The 23,943-nt window shown below is 43.6% G+C and overlaps 2 protein-coding genes across 2 annotated transcripts in view; both read left to right on the forward strand.

Moving 5' to 3' along the window:
- Nucleotides 1–488: 488 nt before the first annotated feature.
- LOC310867589 (uncharacterized protein) lies at nucleotides 489–6,493 on the forward strand (the record flags this gene model as incomplete). Its single annotated transcript, XM_083777704.1, has 6 exons — nucleotides 489–765; nucleotides 2,139–2,295; nucleotides 3,000–3,134; nucleotides 3,745–3,981; nucleotides 4,586–4,710; nucleotides 6,152–6,493. Exons 1-6 carry the CDS (start codon nucleotides 499–501, stop codon nucleotides 6,491–6,493), a joined length of 1,263 nt encoding a protein of 420 aa, XP_083633830.1. The 5' UTR covers nucleotides 489–498.
- Nucleotides 6,494–19,554: 13,061 nt separating this feature from the next.
- The window catches only part of reck (reversion-inducing-cysteine-rich protein with kazal motifs), a 95,845-nt gene continuing 91,456 nt past the window's right edge, over nucleotides 19,555–23,943 (forward strand). Inside the window, exon 1 of the mRNA XM_083777705.1 lies at nucleotides 19,555–19,825. Coding sequence (XP_083633831.1) covers nucleotides 19,738–19,825 — 88 coding nt within the window. The 5' untranslated portion in view covers nucleotides 19,555–19,737. The remainder of the gene's footprint in view (nucleotides 19,826–23,943) is intronic.

Genomic DNA, 23,943 nt, shown 5'->3' on the forward strand with positions numbered 1-23,943 from the left:
AGGACAATATTTTTGAGGTTGAACTTCATATATAATTTTTTGGTGGGGGGTTAAAATCTGAATGTTCAATTGGTCAATTTATAGCTTGTATAGGCAGTTAGGCACTAAGCATTCTGTTTGTTTATGCTGGGAAAAGAAAAGATACTGTTCATAGGGACTGCTATGAACAGTACATAACAAATAATCAAATAAGCTGGAAACGTATTTCCAAGTAGTAAACTGATACTTGAACATGAAAAAGTAAAAAAAAATCTACTCATTTGGTACAGCTACATTTCCGAAATTATTTTTGTCATGCACCCGGACAGTGTCAGAGTCCCTAAATCTGTAATGTGGGGATTTAGCAGTAAGAGGGCGTTTCCCCCGCCCAGGCCAAATTGCTACCTCGGGACGCACACTTACAATTATGCATAGGTGTGGTTTTGGGCGTCGTTACACCGCCACTTAAACCGAGCCCTTTTAAAGAGCAGGGCTGCGCCGGGGCTGCGGCACTGCGCTATGCCAAATCCCCAAAACGAAACTCTCAACATGGACGTGGGACGTGCGCAGCGCTTCTCCGAGAACGAAGTGAAGGTGCTGGTGCACGAGGTGAAAGGCCGACAGGCGAGGATCTACGGGACGGCCTCGCGGCCCACGCGGAGGGAAGACGCCAAGCAGGCCTGGGTGGAGGTGGCCATGGCCGTGTCCTCCTTCTCGGGGATCCACAGGACGGTGGATCAGGTCAAGAAGAAGTTCGATTCGACGAAGAGATCCGGGAGAAGAAAGGTAGGCTTGTATGCGTGGATTGACCCATTCTGGGCGGGAACCCCTTTGGTATTTAATGGCATTATGTTATACTTTAGCTATTGAAAAACAGCAGATCTACAAGCTCATAGCGCGCGCTACGAGCTTGTAGATCTGCTATTTTTTTTTTATCGTGAAATTGTGGCGCAAATGTTTGAATATATATTCTTTCAGAGTGAACGTTTTTAACTCAAATCTTTGCTTCTGGGGGGTCCCTGGAACAACATATTTTCAGATGGGGGTCGGAGGCCAATTACATATATTTTTGGGGGTCCTCGACATGAAAAAATCCTCAGGTCTAAATGGGTTAGAGTTCTCAGTCGCCACAACTGATTCTAGTCATTTGGATTTCCATAGAAGTCGAGCGTGTCTGCACACCGAAAATAGCAGATCTACAAGCTCACAATGCGTCGCAGCACGCACGACGTGTTGTGAGCTCACGTGTTGTAATTGGCTATTTTCAGTGTCTCAGACATGTCAAAAGCAGCCTTATTGCCTCAAATCTGATTTCTTCAGCAGGTCGGCCTAAAACATCGTCATTACATTTTCAATCTTGAGATTTTATTTTGCTATATTATATATGTACAGTATATGTGTTGAAAAAAGTACTCAATTGTTTTACTTAAGTGAATGTATCGATACTGCAATGTAAAAGTCTGGAATTCAAAAGCATTGGCATATTAAAAATCTACTTAAAGTACCAAATGTAAAAGTACTATGCATAATGTCCCATTTCAAGTTCGAGTTCGAGTTCGAGTAGAAGTACTGAAAATTGGAAATACTTCAGTAATGTAAAAATCACACTTGTGTGAAGTGAGGGGCGCTCTTATTGTCACACATCATACATCACATTCCGTGCTCAGCCAATCAAATCATCTAAAATTTGGTACACAGCTGCACACAAACACAGCTGGGCCTACCTCAAAAATATCTCACAACTGTACTTAAGTACAGTACTTAAAGGTATATTCAGTGATTTAACTTAATTCAAATATCACTTATTTTTTATAATCCTCCATACTATAGAGTGTGCTGACCATAGTTCCTCCCTGTCCCCAGTTAACCCCTGGGGGTCAAAAAACATTAGGTTTCATTTTTGGCTAGGTGGCCCAGCCTTCATCCAATCAGGATAGAGAGGGGCCTTCTGCCAATCATGATCGAGCGGGGGCGGGCCTTGGGTATGAGTGGTGTTGGCCTGTCGTGCGTCCCCCCCACTGTAGTGCGCGCATGTGCACATCTTGTTACCAGGGCGGACTGGGGGGTATTCCAAATCACCCAAATCACTGAATGCTCCTTTAAGTAAATGTACTTAGTTACTTTCCACCACTGACATATTTCTTCGATCACTTCCCAAGGCCGAGGCTAACAGAAAGGAACAGCTGGCCATGGGAGGATCAGGACAGGCTATGGTGCAGGTGCTCACCCCAGCAGAGGACCTCGCTGCCTCCACACTCTTCCCAGAGAGCATCTACTATGACATTGTGGAGGTGCAGGTTGGCGGGGCCCAAGGAGGTAATGAAAACACTTTTGCCAATTTGTACCTGGTATTGTTTAGGTCTATTTCTTGGGAGTAAGGCCATGCTTGATTGATTGATTGATTGATTGCTTGATTGATTAACAGAATGCATTATAGGCTGGATGGTAACCGCAGGGTTGCCACTTAGATCCTGGGCTCCCCCAGAGTTAGTGTCGAAGTGTCCTTGAGCAAGACACTGAAGCCCTAATTACTCCCGATGTGCAGGTTGGTGCCTTGCATGGTTTCCTCTGTCATCGCCCGTGTATGAATGTTTGTGTGAATTTAATGTGCGCACACACTACATAATGTTTCTGGCCATGGGTGAAAATTGTGCTACTCTTATCTACTACAAATACTATTAGCATTGAGTGACTGCAGTTTCTTCCAGCTGAGAAGTGTCCCTTTAACACAATCAGTCCCTGGATTCCTTCAAAATAGGAGCTCTGGGGTGCCGCTTTTACTCTGTAAAGCAAATACAGTAGTGAGAAGCAATACAGTAGACTTGCGTTCTACATTATGCACAAACATTGGACTTTGCTACTGTCTCTGTCATTTCTCATAATACAGCAATCAGGGATAATTAGTGCTGCCATGATATGGGCCATATCATGGCAGTACTGTCTTTCACCGTATTCACTTTAGACTAGAATGTATTTTGCATCACCACTGGTATAGGTCTCCAGTTGTCCTTTCATTTCAGAACAGTGTGTGGAGTCCAGACTGCAGGTGAAGATGAATTCTCCAGACGACTCAGCCAGGGACATTTCTATTAAACAGGACATACCTTTAGACATTTCTATTAAACAGGAGGAACCTGAAGATCACCCACACCTCAGTAAGTTTCATGTGCTCTCTGTTTTTGAATAGAATTGTGTGTGATTGAAAACCTATTACCTTCCTTGTCACCCCTCAAAAATGTCCGCTCATGCCAAAAAAAAAGAAAGGTGGATGCCAAATGCAGATGTTTCAACAAATATGGACTACCAAGTATTTATTTAGTCAGTAAAAATGTACTGAAGTCAGTAAATAACAGTAATAATAGTAGTAATAATAATAACATATACTCTTACCAGCTTGTCAAAACAATGCCATTTACTGTTTATATAGTGAAAGCTCATGAAATCTAGAAGAGCTAGTCATACTGAGGACCTAGTCCTGTTTGGCTGCCACACACGCTGCCGTCATGTATTGGTTACTCGGGTCACATGACCAGGAAACACGTAACAGGAAGCAGGTAACACTAACAGAAATCTTTAGAGACACCCAATGTTATGTAACGTAATGTTATGATTGAGACCGGCCGGTTGAGAGTAGCGTTTATTACTAAATTTAGAAACCAGCGCTTCTTTCACCAACATCACCATGTGATAATTTCTTGTTTTATTTAATTATTTTGTCTTTGTTGTGATTTCTTCTCTCCTTTACAAAAAAATATAATACAAAAGCTCACGGGCATCTTCTCCATCCTGGAAGAGGAGGAGTGCATGTTCCCGAAGGGTTCGGACACCTCCTTCAAGAACAAACTCTACGACCGACACCTGGGGGAAAACAAGGCTTTTTTCCACCACTGAGAGTACCCACAGATGGACCGCTTGACCAACAGACCCCCATAGATCACACATGGGCAACTGGCGGCCCGGGGGCCACATGCGGCCCCCACTATCACTTCATGCGGCCCGCAGGTTAACATTGATAATATATTATTATTGATTTCAGCTTATTGCTAATATTAAAAAGTTGTCTTTTTTATGTCCAATGTATTTTTATTTAGTTCATAGAGTTAACATAACTATAACTAAATGCATTTGAAATTACATTTAAAAAAAAAACTTTTCAGGATTCCAATAACAAAATAGCAAAGAAAATAATTCAGAATTTAAATTCAAATCTAGCAAAAAAATAGCTGATCTACAAGCTCAACGCGTCGCAGTGTGACGCGTTTTGAGCTTGTAGATCGGCTATTTTTTGGTGGCCCTCTGGAAATATGGTGGCCCAGGGGGCACGGTAGCACAGTCGGTAGTGCTGTCGCCTCACAGCTAGAAGGTTCTGGGTTCGATTCCCGCTGGGGACGCTGTGGGTGCTGGGGGCGTGTTCCCTTCTCCGTGTCATCAGTGCCCATACCCGAGGTGGGGTTGGCGAAAGGTGTGGAGTTTGCATGTTCTCCCCATGTCCCCTAGGGTAGAAAAACATGCAGTAATCCTGGTCTCTAAACTACCTCCCAATCGTGGGATAAAAATGTAAGGAAATATGGTGGCCCTCTCCATTGACCACAGTTGTCCACCCTAGATCTTCCTGCCGAAGAGGAGGAGGAGGAGACTGACTGGGACGGAACGGAGGCAGAGCGAGGCCAGCAGCATCCGTCAGCAGGAGGGACGTCGGCCGCAGAACGTGAAGGCAGCCAGAGACCCAAGGTTAATAACTATAAAACTAACGAGAAATAAAACAAATTTATACATTTTATTTTTACTGGGGGCTGGGGGGAGTTCCAGATCCACAGGACCCAGGGTGCCGGCCCGATTCCGGCGAGCTGCCCCACGTCCGAAACGGTTGAGAAATGACAGTTACTGTACTGTACTGGCACACCCAAAATCACCATATATGCAGTTAATATGTGCGTGTGTGTTTGTGTGTGTGTTAGGTAGGTTAGACAGGTGGTGAAAAAAAAACTTGCTGTTTTCATGCTCAGACGCACACACCTCACCCAGCCACCCACACACATAGCTCCGTAAGGGAGTGGTTGCACCACTCAAAAACTAGACATGGAAAAGAAAAGCGATAACCAACTGAAACTGTATCGTGTGTTTTCAAAACTTAACTGTAACTAACTGAAATCTATTTATAAGCTTAAAGGATAATTCCATGCTAGAATGCTTTCTTTCCTTTTATTTGTAGTTGTTACGTCCCCACCAAAGAGGTCCAGGTGTTATTTTGTGCAAAAGTGCATTATTGGCTATTTCCCCTAATATAAGCCTTCAATGGGGGTTGTTTTTGTTGTGCTAATTTGCTTATTTCCATCGAAATAAGTAGTAAAGTGTGCCGCTTGGGATACTATTTACATAGATCTTTGAGCGATGGAAATAAGCCAATTAGCACAACACCCCAATGCCCCATTCAACTCAATGCAATTCAATTAAATTCATTGAGGGCTTATGGTAGGGGAAATAATGCGCTTTTGCACAAAATAACACCTGGACCTCTTTGGTGGGGACGTAAAAACTACAAATAAAGGTAAGAAATCCTTCTAGCATGGAATTATCCTTTAATCTGTATATTCTTTCTTTTTTGGTAATGCTGTCTTTTCTTTTAGTTTTCATTACACAATATTTACTCTGGTCCTTTTCAATCCTGCACCAGTTTTATTTACCAGTATTGAAAAAGGCAGACAAAACTAAAAGTACAGTATGTAGAAACAAGGTTCAAGGTCTTTATTAATGTCCCAGAAGGGCAATTAGGTTACAGCAAAAGTAGTGTTTTAAACATACAAACAATACAGGACAACAACAGACATGAGATACCATAGCATAAACAGAGGTCTGGGCGCATAGTGCAGGTATAGAATCAAAGATTAAAAAAAAAAAAGAAATAAGAAAGGCTACATCAGAAAAAAGTGCTAGGATATAAATTGCTGGTATAAAGTGCTTGTTTCAGCATATCATCACCACATTACATGTTACTGGCAGCGTTGACTGCACAAATCGAGGCAGGGTCAAAGGAGTGCTTATATCTGTTGTTTTTGACAACGGGGGGCACCCAGACGACGGCCCGATGGCAACAGCCTGTACTCTGAGTCGAGTGGGTGGGCATTATCCTGCCGAATGGAAAGAAAAGTCCCAAACTATTATAACCTTGCAGAGACCCCGCCCACTGGAGGAGGAGGATCCCGGAGAAGGGACCTCTGCCCGCCGCCGCCGCTGCCGACTCGGGAACAACAACGCGCTCCGACCCGAGGAGGAGGACCGCCCACCGCCGCCGCCGACGGGGTTCCGCATGCTGGAGCGGGAGCTGGGCGGCCTCCGCCGGGGTCTCCGCGGCGTCAACCTGGCCATGCGGAGAGGCCTGGCCGCCATGGCCCGCCACGAGAGGCTCCTGGGGCGAGGCGTGGCGGCGCTGGAGAGAAGCGCCGCCGCGCTGGAGAGCCTGGCCAGCCTGCAGAGACCTCTGGCTCCGACGGCGGCCCCGGACCCAGAGCCATAGAGTAAGACAGAGTTACGACATTGGGGGGTCATAAAACTGAGCGCTCGAGCACTGTTCATGCAGCGCTGGAGAGTGACAAGCTGGAGTTTGAAATACATTGTTTTCAACGAGGGCGGCGCAAATGTCAGCTATTTTGTGTGCAACATGACAACTGTTTTAACCCATTTTGGGGCGGGAAACCCTTTTGGTGTTTTAAACATTGTTATAATTTAGCTATTGAAAAATAGATCTACAAGCTCATAGCACACCACCGAGTGGCACGCTACAAGCTTGGAGGTCTGCTATTTTTGAAAAGGAGGATTTAGAAGAATTTTGAGGTCAGGCCTAAATGGGTTAAAGAACAGTGACAACTAAAGTCTCTGTAATTTTTATGTTGTACAATTATTACAAAACGATCTAGAATAAAGGGATTTAAAGGTTTTATGACATTCATTTTCATTTCTTTTTCTTTTTTCTTTTAGGTTTTATGACCTCAATTACACCCAAAAAACCTGAACTTTGAACATTCAGTGGATTTTCTGTGGTCTTTGTGGTTTTTTGGGCCTTTTGAGCTACAATGAAAACAGGCAACACAGTGAAACAGTGACATCTGCTGGCAAATCCCATTGACATATGGGATTTGCAGTAAGTGATGTCACTTACTGCCGGCAAATCAGAGCACCTGTTTGAGCCAGAAAACCCCAGATCACAGAAAATCTACTGAATGTTAAAAGTTCATGTTTTTTGGGTGCAATTGAGATTAGAAAACCTAAAAAAAACAAGAACAATTCCAAAACCTTTTTTTTAATGTCACAATCCCTTTAAGATCATGAAAAGATGGGCTGTTGCCTGAGTCCAGTGCATTCTGTCAACTTCCGGTCCAGGACATTGTCACTGTTCGCTATGCTCTTCGGCAACAGAAGACTATAGTAGAAGAGCCACCATTGATTGGGCTGAAGCCCCGTGAAGTGAATGGAGTTGACGTAACTCTATTCTTACTCTATGGTTCTGCCCAGACCAAGCCCCATGGCCACCGAGAGGAAACACTGAAGCGGAATGGACATGGTGGAAAGTGCACGATGTAATCGGTAGCATATCGTCCATAAAAATGCCATATCTGTATCGGATCGGTCTCAAAATAATCCAGATTATTTTCACCGATATTGATGACACAATAATAATGTGACGTTCAATGGCTACATTTTACATTTAATTTGTGTACTCATCTCATTAGGTAGTCATTCAGTAGTGAAAACTGACACTTGGAAAAGGGTATATTTATTGATTGATAGAATACTTCATTAACAGGCTTTGGGCCAAGCCGAAAGCATGCAGCTGCGCAACTGAAAATGGCAGATCTACAAGCTCACAATATGTCGCGCTGCGACGTGTTGTGAGCTTGTATATCTAGATACAACTATCTATATACTGTAAGTGCTATTTTTGGTCATTAGTTATTTTAAGATGAAAAGAGTGCTCAAACTAGCAATAGAATACAAGTTTTAGAAGCATCTTCCAGAAACATGAACGGTCTCAGAAATGTCATGATTTCTTCAGCTGGTCGGCCTAAAAAAACTATTATTTCGTTCCGTTCTCACCTCCCGAAAACGTGCCACGATCCCTCCCGTGGACAGCCGTCGCTTATTTTACAGCGCCGGCTACTACTGGTAGGGCGGGGTTATGTTTTTTTTGTTTGTTTTTTTATTTCTCTTCATCACACTTTTAATTCGTTTTTTTGAAAATGACATGTATTTTATCCCACCCCCTTCGTAGTTACACACAAACATCTCTCGCATTTCCATTTATTCTTGATCATGATGGGCTTTTCGCCCTCGGCCACTCTTTCCCCGTTTGACAAACACAGCTTTTATCAATAATTGATCAATGTCACGATGGTCCACAAACTCCACATACTGTACAGTGTACACTGTACAAAAACGTTTTTCTTTTTTTTTTCAAAAGGGCACATTGTCAAAAAGGCAGAGGGTGTTCTAGCACCCCCTAGTGCACCCCCTAGTGTCTATCTGTGCACGCCACTGGTCCCTAGTGCAGGAATGAGCCTGGTAAAGTTCAACATTGTTTGCCGTTGCAGTGTCTCTGTTGTTGTGACTGTTGTGAGGGCGGGGTAATGCAGGGGAAAACTCTCTCACCAGAACATTATTTATTATCCTCTGCCTATCGGGCCGGTCGCAACTCCCAACGAACCCCTGAGTCGGGCTCTAGCGAACTTCACAACGTTCGACGCGGCAACTTGACACTTGCTTTAGCGCGCTCGGCGGTCGTCTCGTGTGGCTCAAGTTCGCTTGAGACGACGCCCCCCTCCGCCCAGGCACAGCAAAAAAGTCCCGTCATGTCGTGTGCGCGTGTGAGGCTGGGGAAGAAGACGCCGACCATGATGACCTCGATGCACGAGCATCTTTTCAGCACATTTTCGTTTGGTTAAAACATTTGCATTTTTTATTTATTTAACACCTGTAAACCTGTTGGTGCTGTGACCAAGAAGATGACTGAAAGATTTCTGATTATACTTTTGTACTTTTGCTCGAGTAAATTGTGACTTACTAAAGACTTTTGATTGTATTTCTGCATTTTATTTGCATACGTTTACTTAACCCATTCATGATGACGGGAACCCCTTTTGGTGTTTTAAGCTGTGCTTTAGCTGTTGAAAAATCGCACAAATCTTTGAATATATATTCTTTCAGAGCGAACCCTTTTAGCTCAAATCTTTGCTTCTGGGTGGAAACCGTAGGTTTCGTTTTTGGCTAGGTGGCCCCAGCCTTCATCCAATCAGGATAGAGAGGGGCCTTCCACCAATCATGATTGAGCGGGGGTGCGTGTGCGTGTTGTTGGCCTGTCGCGTGTGTCCCCCACTGTAGTGCGTGCATGTGCACGCACATCTTGTTACCAGAACCGGGTTTTTTTTTTCCAAATCACTGAATGTTCCTTTAAGCCAATTTTATTGAGATTTCGAAAAATACAGGGAAAAAAATGTTTTAATTATCAACACAAATCTTCTCTACTGGGGGTCCCTAACTGGCACAAAACATTTTCAGACGTGGGGGTCTGTGGCCCAAATACACATTTTGGTGGTCCTTGTCACGAAAAGAGAACTACTGCTGTACAGCCAGTACAGGGCCTTGCTGTCATGTCTGCTGCCTGCAGGCATGAATGTTCAGCACAGCTTTCCCAACACAACCCACACTCTCAGTCTCTGCTACATCTATTCAGCTTTATACTAAATAATACATCTGACCCCAGTGCCTCCCTCGTCCTTTTGGGGGGGAAAAAGAAAACACAAACGTCTATAAAAAGACACTTTTACAACCACAATTGGCAGTTCTCTGCCATGTGTGTGTGCCTAAATTTAAACACGGCACTATAAATAGGAGCAACGGGACTCGGGCCTGAGGGTGGACCGACTTGCAAAATTGTCTCTGTGGAAAACATTGTTAATCTACAGCAAACCCCCGCTGTCTGGATTGTGGCACACCCGCTTTCGGGCCGTGAGCCCAACCAGTATACTTCAATCCTGCCCGCGCCTCTGATTCCATCCATCTTCAACCGCTTACCCGCAGTCGGGTCGCAGGGGCAACAGTTCCAGCACAGAGCTCAAGACTTCCCATCCCAGCATTAGTATAATAACTAGATCGTGGGGATTCCGAGGCGTCCCCCGGGCCAGTGTGGAGATGTAACCCCCCCCCATCTGGTCCTTGGTCTCCTTCCAGTAGGACATGCAACGAGGACCTCCCTATAGGGAGACACTCGGGAGGCATTCTTACTAGATGCCCGAACCACCTGAGCTGGCTCCTTTCCAAGAAACGAAGCTACTCCGAGTCTCGCGTGACTGAACTTCTCACCCTATCTCTAAGGGAGATGCCAGCCTGCACCCGTCTGAGAACACTCATTTTGTCCGCTTGTATCCGCGGCCTTATTCTCTCGGTCATTCTTCATGACCATAGGTGAGAGTTGGAATAAAGAGTGCTCGGTAGACAGAGAGCTTTTACTTGCCTTCTCTCTCAGCTCTCTTTCTGGCTTTTTTGGAAGGTCAAGCAAATGGGAAATCAGCAGTATTATGACTAAAGTAAGACTTCTAGACAGCGGGCTAATCATACATTATCTCTCCTTTTTAGTATACATTTTATGGGTGAAATGAGGATTTCATCCATTGACCAAATCATACCCAGCTCTAGCTGTTTTCGTGGCTAAGAGTCACTAGGGTGCAACAATGAATACAAAAACAAGTGTATTTGGCATGTGGAAAGAACTCTGTGTCCCTTCCCTACTCACTGAAGATACTTAAGGCTCTGTTCCTGTTGTCTGTTCCATTCGATTAGTGTACAGTGGTTCTCAAACGTTTAAATTATATGACCCCCATAACTCTGAGAGTGTACAAAATGTGTACTGTATACTGACTTCTCAGCTGATCTCAGCTGATCAGCAGCCATATAGCCTGTGGTTGCGCAATGTGTTTGGCGCAACCTAAGCCTTTGCAGAGCCAGGTGGCCCATATCTCCTAATCCTGTAGTGTGAGGCAGCTTGATGTACAAGTGCACCCCCTGCACATGACGCCATGTCGCAGGGACCCAATCCAACACTATGCTGAGTGCCAAGCGGGGAGGCACTGGGTCCCATTTTTGTATGTCTTTGGTATGACCCGAACCGAGCCAGGGATCATGGAACCCCCGTCCTCCCAGTCTCAGGGCGGACACTCTAACCACATGTGCGTCCTGTAAAGGCAGTCTGTGGGACACATACTCAAAAGGACAATTCATAATAATGATAATGAAGCAACACAATAATTCAGAGTTATGAAGTATAAGTATTTTACTTGAGTAGGAGAAAAGACTTACATGACTGTCATGTATGGAATCCCCAGTCTGACTCAGAGTCACAGAAAAGAGACAGCTTTTATAGCTCACTCCCACACAACCAAACCCTCAACATAGCCTCAAAACGTTCAAGAAATGGGACAGTAACATCGTAAAACAAACCGGACCAAACCAGCACCACAGGGGTGTCACAGATAGAGATAATCTCAGACTGTAACTTAGAGTATTATTAAATGTTTATCTCTTAATTTCCACGACAGTCCTCCTTGAAAGGAAAACAAGTCAGATAACTACTGATTTAGAAGCCATGTTGTAGAATCGGCCTCAGGTTTTTAAAGAGAGCTCCATGTCGTGCTGACTGAAGTGAGGAGGTTTTTAGGTCTTTTGCAGCTTTTGCCTCCTGGCCAAACCCTCGGGGCTGCCCTACTCTCCTCTCCATCCATCCACTGTACAGCAGCAGTAATTTTGTCTAAAACGGGGGCTCACTCACCGCAGCAAAAATACAATTCGGAGCCAAGGCTCATTTGGTGGTGCAGTGCCCCGAGGCTGACCAATGAGACACATGTGGGTAGAAATATAACTGAACGTTTTTAGAGGAAGGGTTTTTTTAATGCCGGCTTTCTTTCTTCCTCCTCTGTTTGTCTGTGTGGAAGCAGCAATGACTGAGAAAGAAGAAAGTGGTGAAAAACGCCTCGTCCTCATCCCCCCACCCATCTTAACCCATTTAAGACTTGAGGCTGATTCTAAAAAGAATTCTTCTAAATCCTAAGAGTTTTCTGAAAAACCTATGTTTCTATGTCAGTGCTTACTGCTTGTCAACCTTTTCCATATCAAGGACCCCCGGAATTATCTGTATTTGGCTGTGGACCCACATTGGCTGTGGACCCACAACAACGCTGTTGGCCTGGCTCAACCGTCCAGGCACCTAGGCTGCTGAGCCAGCCTGACGGTGTGCTGCGGGTTCAACTCCCGATCCCGACGGCCTTTGCCACGTATGTGTCCTCCCACCCCTCCCCATTTCCTTTCTGTCTACTTTCAACCTATCAATAAAGGCAGAAAAAGCCGAAAAGATATCTTAAAAAACCCAAACCAGAATATATATTCAAATATTTGCGCCACATTTTCACGATTTTTCTAAAATGGCAGATCAAGAACAAGCTCGTCCATGGTAAGCTCATAGCACGACACTCTGTGCCGCGCTACGAGCTTAGATCTGCTAATCGGTCCATGAAGGCATGGGCTGTTTGTCCATTCAGGGCTGGCAACCTTTACTTTACTTTACTTTTCTGTAATTACTTGCTCACTATTTAAAACAATATATATTGAAAAGAACATGAGTATCTTTGAAACATTTTAACCACACAAATCTTATTTGGGGTCCCTGGCAGAAGATATTAGGAAACAAGCCCAAAATAAGCAGCTACACTTAAGAAACAAGGCCCAAAATCCACAACCTGCAACTACCGATACATTAGCAACTTTACAAATAGGCCTACAACAAGCCCAAAGTCGCTTATAATAAGCAGACATGGCAACACTGTCTCCTGTGTTAATTTTGACTAAGACTAAAAGACCAAGGTTTTCCAGGAGACTAAATAGGACTAAGACTAAATGGTGTCATTCAAAATACTACTGAGTGAGACTAAATCAAAATATTCAGAAGAAATCAAGAAAATAACACTAACACCTGTCTGTGTATCTATCAGTAACCTCGCGTCACCAGGCTTCCACCTCGGAGGAAAGCCTGGTCTGTGTTCCAAATTCGCCATGTGAACCGGTCTGGAGCAGATGTTAATTTACGTCATGTTGTAGTCTTGTTTTGTAGTCATCAGGCAGGAAACCACAAAAGGCTGAATAAGAATTCCGCCATTCATATACTGATTCCGTCTTGTGGTTTCCTGCCAGATGACTACAAACCATTGACTACAACGTGACGAAAACCCGAAATGGAATGCTGCCCAGGATAGTGTATCAGGAGTCTTGCGTAGCCAGATAACTATTCCACAATCTCTGAATGCCATTTAGAGTCTGGAACTACACCTCCCAAAAGGAAGCTGCCATTTCCGTTCACAAAAATTAAGTTTTATTTTTTTAATTTCCTTTTCTGCTAAGCAGCATGATGTACGGTATAAAGCTTAGATGATTTATATTTATATTGGGATAAATGTGCGCGACTGTGAAGACGAAACGGAAGTGGGGAGGAGGCTCCACTTCAGCTTTATATTTTACTCATGATCCGAGCTTCCGTTGCTCCAGACTGTATGACGGAAGCATTTGGAAATTGCGAGAGGAAACAGTCTAACCAAATGGACCCTTACACACCTGCACGGGTCCATTTGGAACGCCCTCAAGGGACCATGAGGTCCCTGGACCACACTGTGAGACCCACTGGTGTAGCAGATTTTTTCCAGTGAGCCAACATGCACCATAGCAGCACCCTGACTCTGTTTCACCAGAAAAGGGAACAGAGCCTTCATTAGTGTCATTGGTAACACCTGCTGTCACCTGTGAAGTAGGGAAGAAACCCAATTTCTTTCCAATATCCCTCCCTCCAGGAAAACATCGTCAAACACGGGGCCAGTGCCACGGCCTGGCCGTAGCCACACTGGAGGCGGCAAGTGCACGGGTGCAGAGCTTGATTCTGTTTTGGAGCGTCAATGGGCAGCACAGACCATCCAAAATGAGTTGGAGCTCCGCAGCAAGGTATAGCCTCTTATTTATTCCAGACTAGTATTGCAGTGTGCTGTATTGTATGTATGTATGTTTTCATTTTGTTTGACCACAGACAACGTGACCAGCAGGCTGACTCACGCAATGCACATCGGTGATGCTGATGAGTGTCCAAAACTAGTCCAGTTTGTAGAAAGAATACCTATTTTAATAGCCAGCCAGAAGGCTATTTGTGGGCTTGGCATGGAAAGTAAACGTTTGGGGAAATAACAGATCTACAACGTTGTAGATCTGTAGCTTGTAGATCTTGTGCAAAATGACTTGTCTTACTTATACTTATCTCTTCTCCACTTGACCCTTGCAAACATTTTCATCTAGTTTTTATTTGTTGACAAAATTGTCAATATATTTAGTCTTAGTTTTAGGAACTACATTTTAGACGTCGTAGCTTAGTTTTCATTTAGTTTCCATTTAGTGTTCGTCAGTGAAAGGTATAGTCGAACATTTTTCGTCATAGTATTATTCGACGAAATCAACACTGTTTGTTACCTTATGATCCATGCACAGTGTGTAAAAGCATTATGTCATGCTTTAGCTATTGAAAAATAGCAGATCTACAAGCTCATAACGCGCCACGGAGTGGCGCGCTACTAGCTTGTAGGTCTGCTATTTTTGAAAAACCCATGCCTGCCATCTCATTCTGTTCACCCCCCTGTCAGCAACATGATGGAGCCACAGGGGCCGGCCGGGGGGGGGGCACAGTGCTGACTCTGTCCCCTCACATCCTTCCCCAGGCTTGTACACTTTGACCCTTTGTCAAGGGGGGGGGCACGTCTCCGCAGGCACAGATCTCCCCGCTGTTACGCGGGCGGGCTGCACAAAAGGGACGTCTGTCCCCACTGACACGGGCATTAGGAGTGGACAATGAGGAGACAAGGCTGGGGAGGCCCCGGTGGAGCAGGGCTATAGGGAACACTTCCTGCATGTGACAAGCTGCCGGGCGGCCGGCCGGCGGGGACTTGATTGATTGATTGGATAGTTTATTGAAGAGGAGAAGAAACATCCGTGCACTAGTTTCTAGAGATTAAGAGACAACAATTGCAACGCTTCGACCTACAAGGTATTCATCAGGCAAATGTGGTATGATATTTGCCTGATGAAGACCTTTGTAGGTTGAAACGTTGCAATTGTTGCCTCTTAATAGTCTCGGAGCTCTAGAAACTAATGTGCGGATGTTTTTTTCTCCTCTTTCATGTTTGCCTTGATGCCTGATATCCAGCACCTGCCCTGAATATAGGCTTTGAGATGTGCACACGATCTATTCTATGTGAATAGTTTGTTGAACATAAATGTAAAAACAGCAACTAATGTACAGTCAAACATTCAGTTCAAAAGGGATGGCACAAAAACATTTTTTTATTGCGGTCTTGTTTCCATTTAGGCCCTATGCAATCAATTCATATAGACATGACATGAAGAATTACAACACAATTCAATATCATCAATAACAAAAAGGAAAAGGAAAACAAATGTATATGTAGGAAAAAGAAGGGGGGGTCTCCTTTTTTACCCATTTTGAGGACGAATCTACAAAATCATGACAGGTTTCTGATAAACCTATGTGTCTATGTCAGTGGTTCTCAAACTATTTCATGTCAAGGACCCCTAGAATTATATGTACTGTATTTGGCCTCCAACCCCCATCTCAAAATATGTTGTTCCAGGGACCCCCCCCCACCCCCCAGAAGCAAAGATTTGGCCATTCAATTCTACAAAGTGCTTTCTAAATCCAGCCCGGCATGGCCAAGCAGACTAATATCACTTATCTTGTTTCGTGCTGACTTCTGGTCCACCCAAAATACCATCATGAAAACAAAGGTACTGGAAGAGTATTTCGGTGGCACGTGTCTATATTGTGCTGCTAGCCTGCTACTACACTGCACAGCCTGTTTGTGTTGCCCTTAAAGGGACACTTAATTCACCCCATTTGCAATCAGATCTTAGTTTGGGAGACAAGAAACACTTTCCTGGGGTTTGTATATGGGTAATACGTGTTTATTTATTATTATTATTGTTATTATTTTTAGATATTTTAGTATTTCAAAGTGTCCATGATGTCATGGATACTGGGCTCACTTCCTTCCTGGGCTCAAATTCCCATAATGCTTTGGTGCACTACTCCTCGTGGGCTGTCTTACCCCGTTTCCAGACCTAAGCGGAAAAAGGTTTTGCGCTGCGGACAGAAGAAGCTGTCCGCAGCTTCTTTTTCCAGGTTTTTAGACAGCTGGTGGATGGAAAAAAAGCTCCACCTCCGCGGACGACTGCCGCGGAGCAGAGCGTTTCCGCGAAGCTGGCCGTCGCGCAAGTCGTCCGCGGAAGTGGAGCATTTTCTCCATCCACCAGCTGTCTAAAAACCCGAAAAAAGAAGCTGCGGACAACCGAGGACGTGCGCAGCTCTTTTGATAGTGTGGCAGTACCCTTACTGAGAAATGTAGACCAGGAAGTAAGTGAGCATCATGGAAGTGTTTCTTGTCTCCCAAACATCATTAAAATCAGATCTGGTTGCAAAAGGGGTGAAGTGTCTCACCTGTGGCTTCCCTTTATTATTTTGTATTTAACTTTTATTTAACCAGTAAAAACCACATTGAGACTGAAGTCTCTTTTACACAGTGTGAACTGGCCAAGAGAAGAGGGAAAATAAGTGACACAGCTCTGCCAGTAACAATAAATACACGACAACAAAACTGGACAAACATTCCTTGGGAAACAAAAATTCCCTGTTAGGTTTGGAGGTAGGGTTAATAGTGTTAGTATAATGTCCGACATACCTGTACATCGCTAATTAATTATCACACTGTATTTCAGATCAGAAATGCATTAATGCATTAATTAATTAGATGTCACTCAACAGGACATTGCTTTACTGAAAACGAGTGCTTCCAAACTCTGATGTAAACATGGCTGTGGTCTGCAAATGGGCAATTAGGGAACCAGCAACGTTTCGGCCTATACGGCCTTCATCAGGCTATCTTTATTAATACGTCGCACACGTTTTTGTCCTCCTACGCACGAGTTGCCTGTAGGTGTGCGAAAGCCTTGCTTTTTATTAGCCCCTGCCTCTCGAACATTCTCTGCAGTCTGCACGTCCCTGTTTGGGTCCCAAGCAAGCGTCTATTTTCTCTTTTGGGTCTTGCAGTGTTGGAACTAACACCCTTAATTTAAGTTACTTTACATAACGAAACTACTTTTTGCTGTAACTTGTAACGTAACTCTTTACATTTTCCCATTCAGTAACGCCATTATAGTTACTGTGTTTTCAAGTTAGTTAACTCTAGTTAGTAGTTACCCACGTCATGTAATGTTATCCAAAAGAACCGTCTCCTTCTCCTGCCAGTGCATAGTCTGTCATGTAAACTGACATGGTGCGCTGAGTGCGCTCCCAGATCACATTCCACATGAGAAAGAGAAAGTGGCTTCCACAGGGCATAACGTCATCATAATGATGGTGATTGGTCAACATAGGTAATATGACCGGTGTCCGGTAGGCCTACATCCTGTGGCCAGTCCACCCCTGGAGGTAAAAAGGGGAAAAACCAAACGGACCTCCAGTTCCTTATAGATTTGGATTAGTATTACAAAACTTACATTAACCACCTCAGCACTAGGCTTATATTTCATATATATATATGATATATATATATATATATTTATATTTTCATTTGAACATAGCCGATCTACAAGCTCACGAGCTATTTGAAAACTTGAAATGGGACATTCTGCACGACGAGTACTTTTACTTGCTATACTTTAAAGGACAACTTTAGTTTTTTTCAACCAAGGTTCATGTTTTAGGTTATTAGAGAAACTAAAATGTAAGTGTTACATTTCTTTCATTTGCTGCTTTCTTTCACAAAATGTTATGGCGATTTCATTTTATTTTATTTACTATAGTCCTACTAGACCCCAAGACATTACATCTGGCCACAAAAGATCACAAGATCTATTGAATGTGACAAACTGACATATTGAGCCTATACACAAGCCTTCCCCCAGTAGGCCTCCTTTACATTCAGTATCCTGTGATCTTCCGTGGCCAGATGTAATTTCCTGGGGTTTATTAGGACTATAGTAAATAATAAAATAATAAATCGCCATTAAATGTTGTACAAAAATAAATATTTAGCCCCATGCTCGAATGCCCCCGCCCCCTGTCAAAAAGAGCTAAAATCCCTAAAACGAAAGAAAGCAGCAAATGAAAAGAAATTAACACTCATCTTTTACTTTCTCTAATAACAACCTAAAACATGAACCGTGTTTGAAAAAAACTAAAGTTGTCCTTTAAGTACATTTTGAGGCCAATGTCTTACTTTTGTACTTAAGTACATATTGAATTCCGGACTTTTAACGGAGTGCATTCTCCTACATTACAGTATTGATAATACTTCTCAAGAAATGTGAGTCCTTTTTCCATCACATACATGTACCATATGTGGGTCATTAAAAACTCTGAGAACCACCACTGCATTTGCATTAACCATAATCATCACCACCACCAACCCCGCCCCTCCGGTGGTGACCGCTGACAAACAGCGCGCATGCCTAGTCCGTTCCACTGCCCTTGACTGCTGTTACACCTACATCGGTGGCCTATCGAATTCCGTGACTCCAGGGGTCGCTGTAATTCAAGGAAAAATAAAACAAGACATACTGTATAGGCTAATAAGTATAGGCTACAGACACTGTAGGTTATTATTATCGTCATAAATGTAGGCTACTAAAGTCACTAGTACATTTATGACTAGTAACTAGTGTAGCTAAAAAAATGCACATTGCATCATATTGATACAGAAAAGTTCTAAAAGGGTAAGATAGAATCCCTTGCTCCCTTTTTTATTTTTTTGCTTGACTGAAACGTGTTATAAACATTACTCTTCTGCCATGAGCCATGCAGGCTTGATACACCAGCCCACATCTGGGCCCACATAGGTCTATGGCATGCCATCATCAGAATATTATAAATCCAATAAAATATCCCAAACACACCATTGGTTCCCAAACCTTTAGGGCAAAAAGATTGCCCCTCCTATGTCCAGCTTTGATGTTTTGTGTAAAGACAAACATTGTCTTAACACAAACATATTGATGCCATTGACAATGAATGGCCAGTCTTGAGTGTCTGTGTAAACATGAACATTGTGTAAACACAAACATTGAAGACAAAGGTGAGGAGTGAGGACGCAAATTGTGATTGGCCAGAATGAGATGATGTAGAGATGTAAGAGCGCCCCTCAGTTCACCGTGGTGTGATTTTTAAATATGTTCTAATGTAGTATAGGGAAAGAAAATTAGATTTGTTTAAGTACGTGACCCATCAAAATGGGTCTGTGAGTGTGACCCACAAATGGGTCCCCGACCCTAACCCACAGTTTAAGACCTTGACCAGCCACTCAGCCAGGTCACATATTTCGTTGCAACACGTACGGGGCTCTTCTGACTGACTGGGGCCTCCTCCCTACTAACTACTACACTATATGAACTAACAGGGAGCGAACCGGAGGGCTGCAGCAGCCTTGAAGAGCGAGAGAGAGAGAGAGACACACACACACACACACAGAGAGAGAGAGAGAGAGCGGTACCCCGGTGATTCCATCATCATCATCGTACATGGAGCTTGTTGCCAGCACTAGATCGCCAGCGCCAGCACTAGTGTGTCTCATGTCGTGTCTTTCTGTTCACGATGCACTTTAGGAGGACCTCAGTAAGATGTATGTGTGTGTGCAGATAGTCGGGTCAGCACTCCTGCTCCTCGCCTTGTTATCCGTCAACTTATACCATCCGATCCTCGCTCAGGGTAAGTCCCGTGTATTTATGTGCGCTGTTTTCTCTGCTCTCCGCCCGCTATGATCTGATGATCTCTCGCTCCCTATAAACTTGTAATTGATATGTCCACCGTTTGTGTTTCTTTTCTTTTCGTTTTATTGTTGCGTCCGTTTGTGAATAATGTGGACGTGTGTGGAAGTCTGAGGTACAATGTTTCGGTTATTATTTATTATTCGTCCCGCCGCAGCAGAAATACAGTAGAAAGTTTCACATAAAAGTTTGGGAGCAAAAGCTGGGAATAAAAACTTGTTGATTCAAAGTGACAGACTGTATGTCTTCTATCGCGGAGCAAACCGTTTGTTTTATCATTGTATGCTAGAGCGTTTTGTATGATTGTGTGGCTATTGACTATACAATGTTCTAATGTATTGTCTTCCGTTAGCGGAGTAGTACATTTCTGGGAGATCTCGGAGGAGAGGAAGTTAGCGGGACTCTAACGGAATAGCGGATCGCTCTCAGGGCTGCTACTATGATCCGTACAGCGGTGTGTGTGTCGCTTGTGGAGAACAGCGCAGATCGACAAGCTCTCTCACGCACAGCAATAGGCCTATAGCTTTAATGTCAGCACAATCCTCGTGCAACAATGGAGTATATCGAGGCTATAAATTATATAGGCTCGATTAGACGCGGAGCCCTTATAATGGCTGGCTGTTTATATGGATGTTATAACTTTTTCTTCTTCTTTACAGTAGGCGTGCATGCATGCAGCAGCCTGGGAATGTTTCGGTAGCACGTTTTCTTTTGAAAGTATCAAGAATGTATACAGCAATCTGTGAAACAGCTATAACTGACCAGATTTGACTGAGAGCCTGCCATCGCGCAAATTCTAGCTTTTCACCAGAGGAGCAAAATGAGTTAATAGCACAGGCAATCTCATTTTCAAGTCGGACCCATAAAACATGAACAAGATATTGGCCTATATACATATTAGCATACAGCAGTTGTTCCCAAACTTTTTCACGTGACGGACCCCCCAAATTGACACAATTAGCCCGCGGACCCACTTTTGAAAAGATATGCCAGGGACCCCCATAAGAGAAGATGTGTACGGCTCCAGCAGAGATTCTCAACCTGTTTAATTTCAAGGACCCCCCCAGTTTGACATGCATATTAATCTACAGATGCCCATTTAATGGCATTTCTATATCTCTGGGACCCCCAATTTATATTGTAAAAGCAATGTTTATTTAACTCAAGTGAGTTACAGACCCATAAGGGTCCATTTGGTTACTATATCATTATAGATGGGGACCCCATGGAACTCCCTCAAGGACCCCTGGTCCCCAGACCCCACTTTGGGAATCCCTGGCATACAGTACACAGATGTAGCAGAGTGGCTCAGTCTGCTCAGAGCCTGCAGATGCCCTCAAAAGACTAATGTATCCTCCGGTCCATAGCAAGGGATGTCCCTTTGGTCTAGTGGTTAAAGATGGAGTGCCATGATTCTTTCCACCCTGAAACATGATCATCAGGTTATTGTTATATATAAGGAGGAATAATATTTTCCAAAAAGTGTACTGTATTTGTTAAAATCATGCTTTTATGTGGACACACCCACATGTTCATTAAACTTAATGAACTTAATGAACTAACAAACCAGGGATACTTGTATGCCTGGTTTGCCTGCAGGTGGGTGGTGATGGGTGGTGATCCATCTGAACTTAAGCCAAACCCACAGCTGTGGTTGTATGATAAAGGGGGAGGGGTTAGGGGAGGGGCTGATAATGTGATGTCACTATATTACTGTTCTTTTCATTGGGGTTCAGCCTCCAGGAAGAACCTCTAAATACAAAGGGAATACATCATTGCACATAAAAACGACTCCAGGGTGTCTAATGAAGTACTGTCACCTCATAGACACATGAAAAACTGGAAAAAATAAAAACAATATGGCACTCCCTCTTTATATATTTTGACTTTCACGCAGGAGAATCAGATACAGATAATATAGCTAGATAGAGTCACCAGTGCTGGCTTGTGGTGGACTTTTTTGTTTGTTTGTCGAAATTCAATTTCTGCCAGTGACGGACATACAAAATGAGTGGACAATGATATTACCAGAAACGCATAAAGTGCTAGTCCTGAATTATTATTATCATCATCATCATCATCATCATCATCATCATCATCATCATCATTATTATTATCATTATTATTAAATGTTGTAAAGTGGTTAATTGATGTCACTGGAGTGAGATAAATGAAAGTGCTATTACTACTGTTAAGAGTTGTGAGACACTTCCTGGCCTTGACTTTGACCTGATCTTATTCATTGTGTGAGTCAACACAGCCTGGAGGAAACTGACAGCTTTGTCACCTTGTTGGTACATTCTTCTGCCCATTTGGCACAAGACCTGCAGCTGTTGAAAACTGGGGGGGGGGAGGGGCTGTCCGCCCTCTGGAATTGACTTCACGCCTTTACTACACTGAAAGTAAACAAACTATACGCTACTATACTATAAAAATCACACTCGTGTGAACTGTGAAGTGAGGGGCGCCCACTGTATGTATACACACAGTATATTCGGCCACATGACGTCATGACGTTTTTTAGTTTAGTGCCCTAAACAAACATTAAAGTCCCCAGACTTGGCTGGCAAATGATTTACGTCACACGTTCTCTCAACAAACATTACAAATCCCATAGACTTGGCTGGCGTAATGACGTAATCTTCAAAAGGCCATGCATTGAAGGGGCCAGCGCCCCTCAAAGACTGGTCCCAACATAATACCAGTAAGAGGTCGAGAAGCGACTTCGCCACACAAGGATGAGGTTGCGTGCACGCATCCGCCTGGGTGACAGCAGACTGCTGGACGAGCGCTGGCGCTTTGGCATGGGGGGGGGGGGGTCAGATCAACATATGGAATGAATTCTGTACTGGCCATATATGGAGCGTGTCTTGAGTATACAGGGTTTGATGAGGTCAGATCAACAAGAGTTGCTGGCCGGCTCCATACAGGTAATGACTGGTTTTACACTTGCTGAAAATAGCCGATCTACATAGATCAGCTATTTTCATTTTTGTATTATGCAGATCTATAGGTGATGATCAGTCTTCTCCATGTGTCCATGGTTAGATGAGGATCAGTGACGTGATCTTCATATTATTCATTATGGTGACTTGACGTGTCACGAGGGGTGATGTCATGAGGTGTGACCATAATAGGCTTTAAGGGTCTCCATGATGTCACGTGATGTCACACGGCATGATGGATTGGCAACCATATATGGTGGTGTGAAGGATACGAGACGCAGGGTTTTATATATATTCATAAGTCCTCATACATCATCTCATTCTGGCCAATCACAATTCGCGTCCGTCCTCACTTTTAGTAACGCCCAGCGCTCAGGACGGAGATTAATAAATGGACAGAGATTTATTGATTTATTATTTAGTTATTTAGTTAAAATATGGGAGTGTAAACCTGCCCCTTTTGTTCCATTCTTAAGCCAGTAATGCTGCTGCTCTGACAAAACTCTGTCTAATCACTAATCAGCACAACTGATGATATTTCGTATAATCCGTTCTCAAATCTTCTATTAACGGCTAGGTGTGCTGTCATGCCCATTTCAGCACGGCTGGATAGCCTATTTCAACCAGTTGCTTGGTCAGAAGAACTAATATTTCATTCCACTTTTGTCTTTTTTTCTCATTTTTTGGGCGACTCCTCTGTGTAACACCAGAGGGGGGCTCAAGTACCACTAGTGGTACCAGTGGTTGGAAACCTCTGCAGGCTATATACAGCATTGCATACTGATTGCATACTTGAGCATGTAGATCTGCTATTTTCAAATGGCCGGAATGTATATAGGGCTGAAATGTTTTGAATAACAATCACAACCTGCAAAGTAACTAGTAACTAGGTTTTCAAATAAATGTGTTGGAGTAAAGTACAACATTTGGATCAGAGATTTAGTGGAGTAGAGGGGTGTGTGTGTGTGTGTGTGTGTGTGTGTGTGTGTGTGTGTGTGTGTGTGTGTGTGTGTGTGTGTGTGTGTGTGTGTGTGTGTGTGTGTGTGTGTGTGTGTGTGTGTGTGTGTGTGTGTGTGTGTGTGTGTGTGTGTGTGTGTGTGTGTGTGTGTGTGTG

The sequence above is a fragment of the Protomyctophum parallelum genome (genome assembly GCF_964188405.1).
Source record: "Protomyctophum parallelum genome assembly, chromosome: 12".
Lineage (NCBI taxonomy): Eukaryota > Metazoa > Chordata > Actinopteri > Myctophiformes > Myctophidae > Protomyctophum > Protomyctophum parallelum.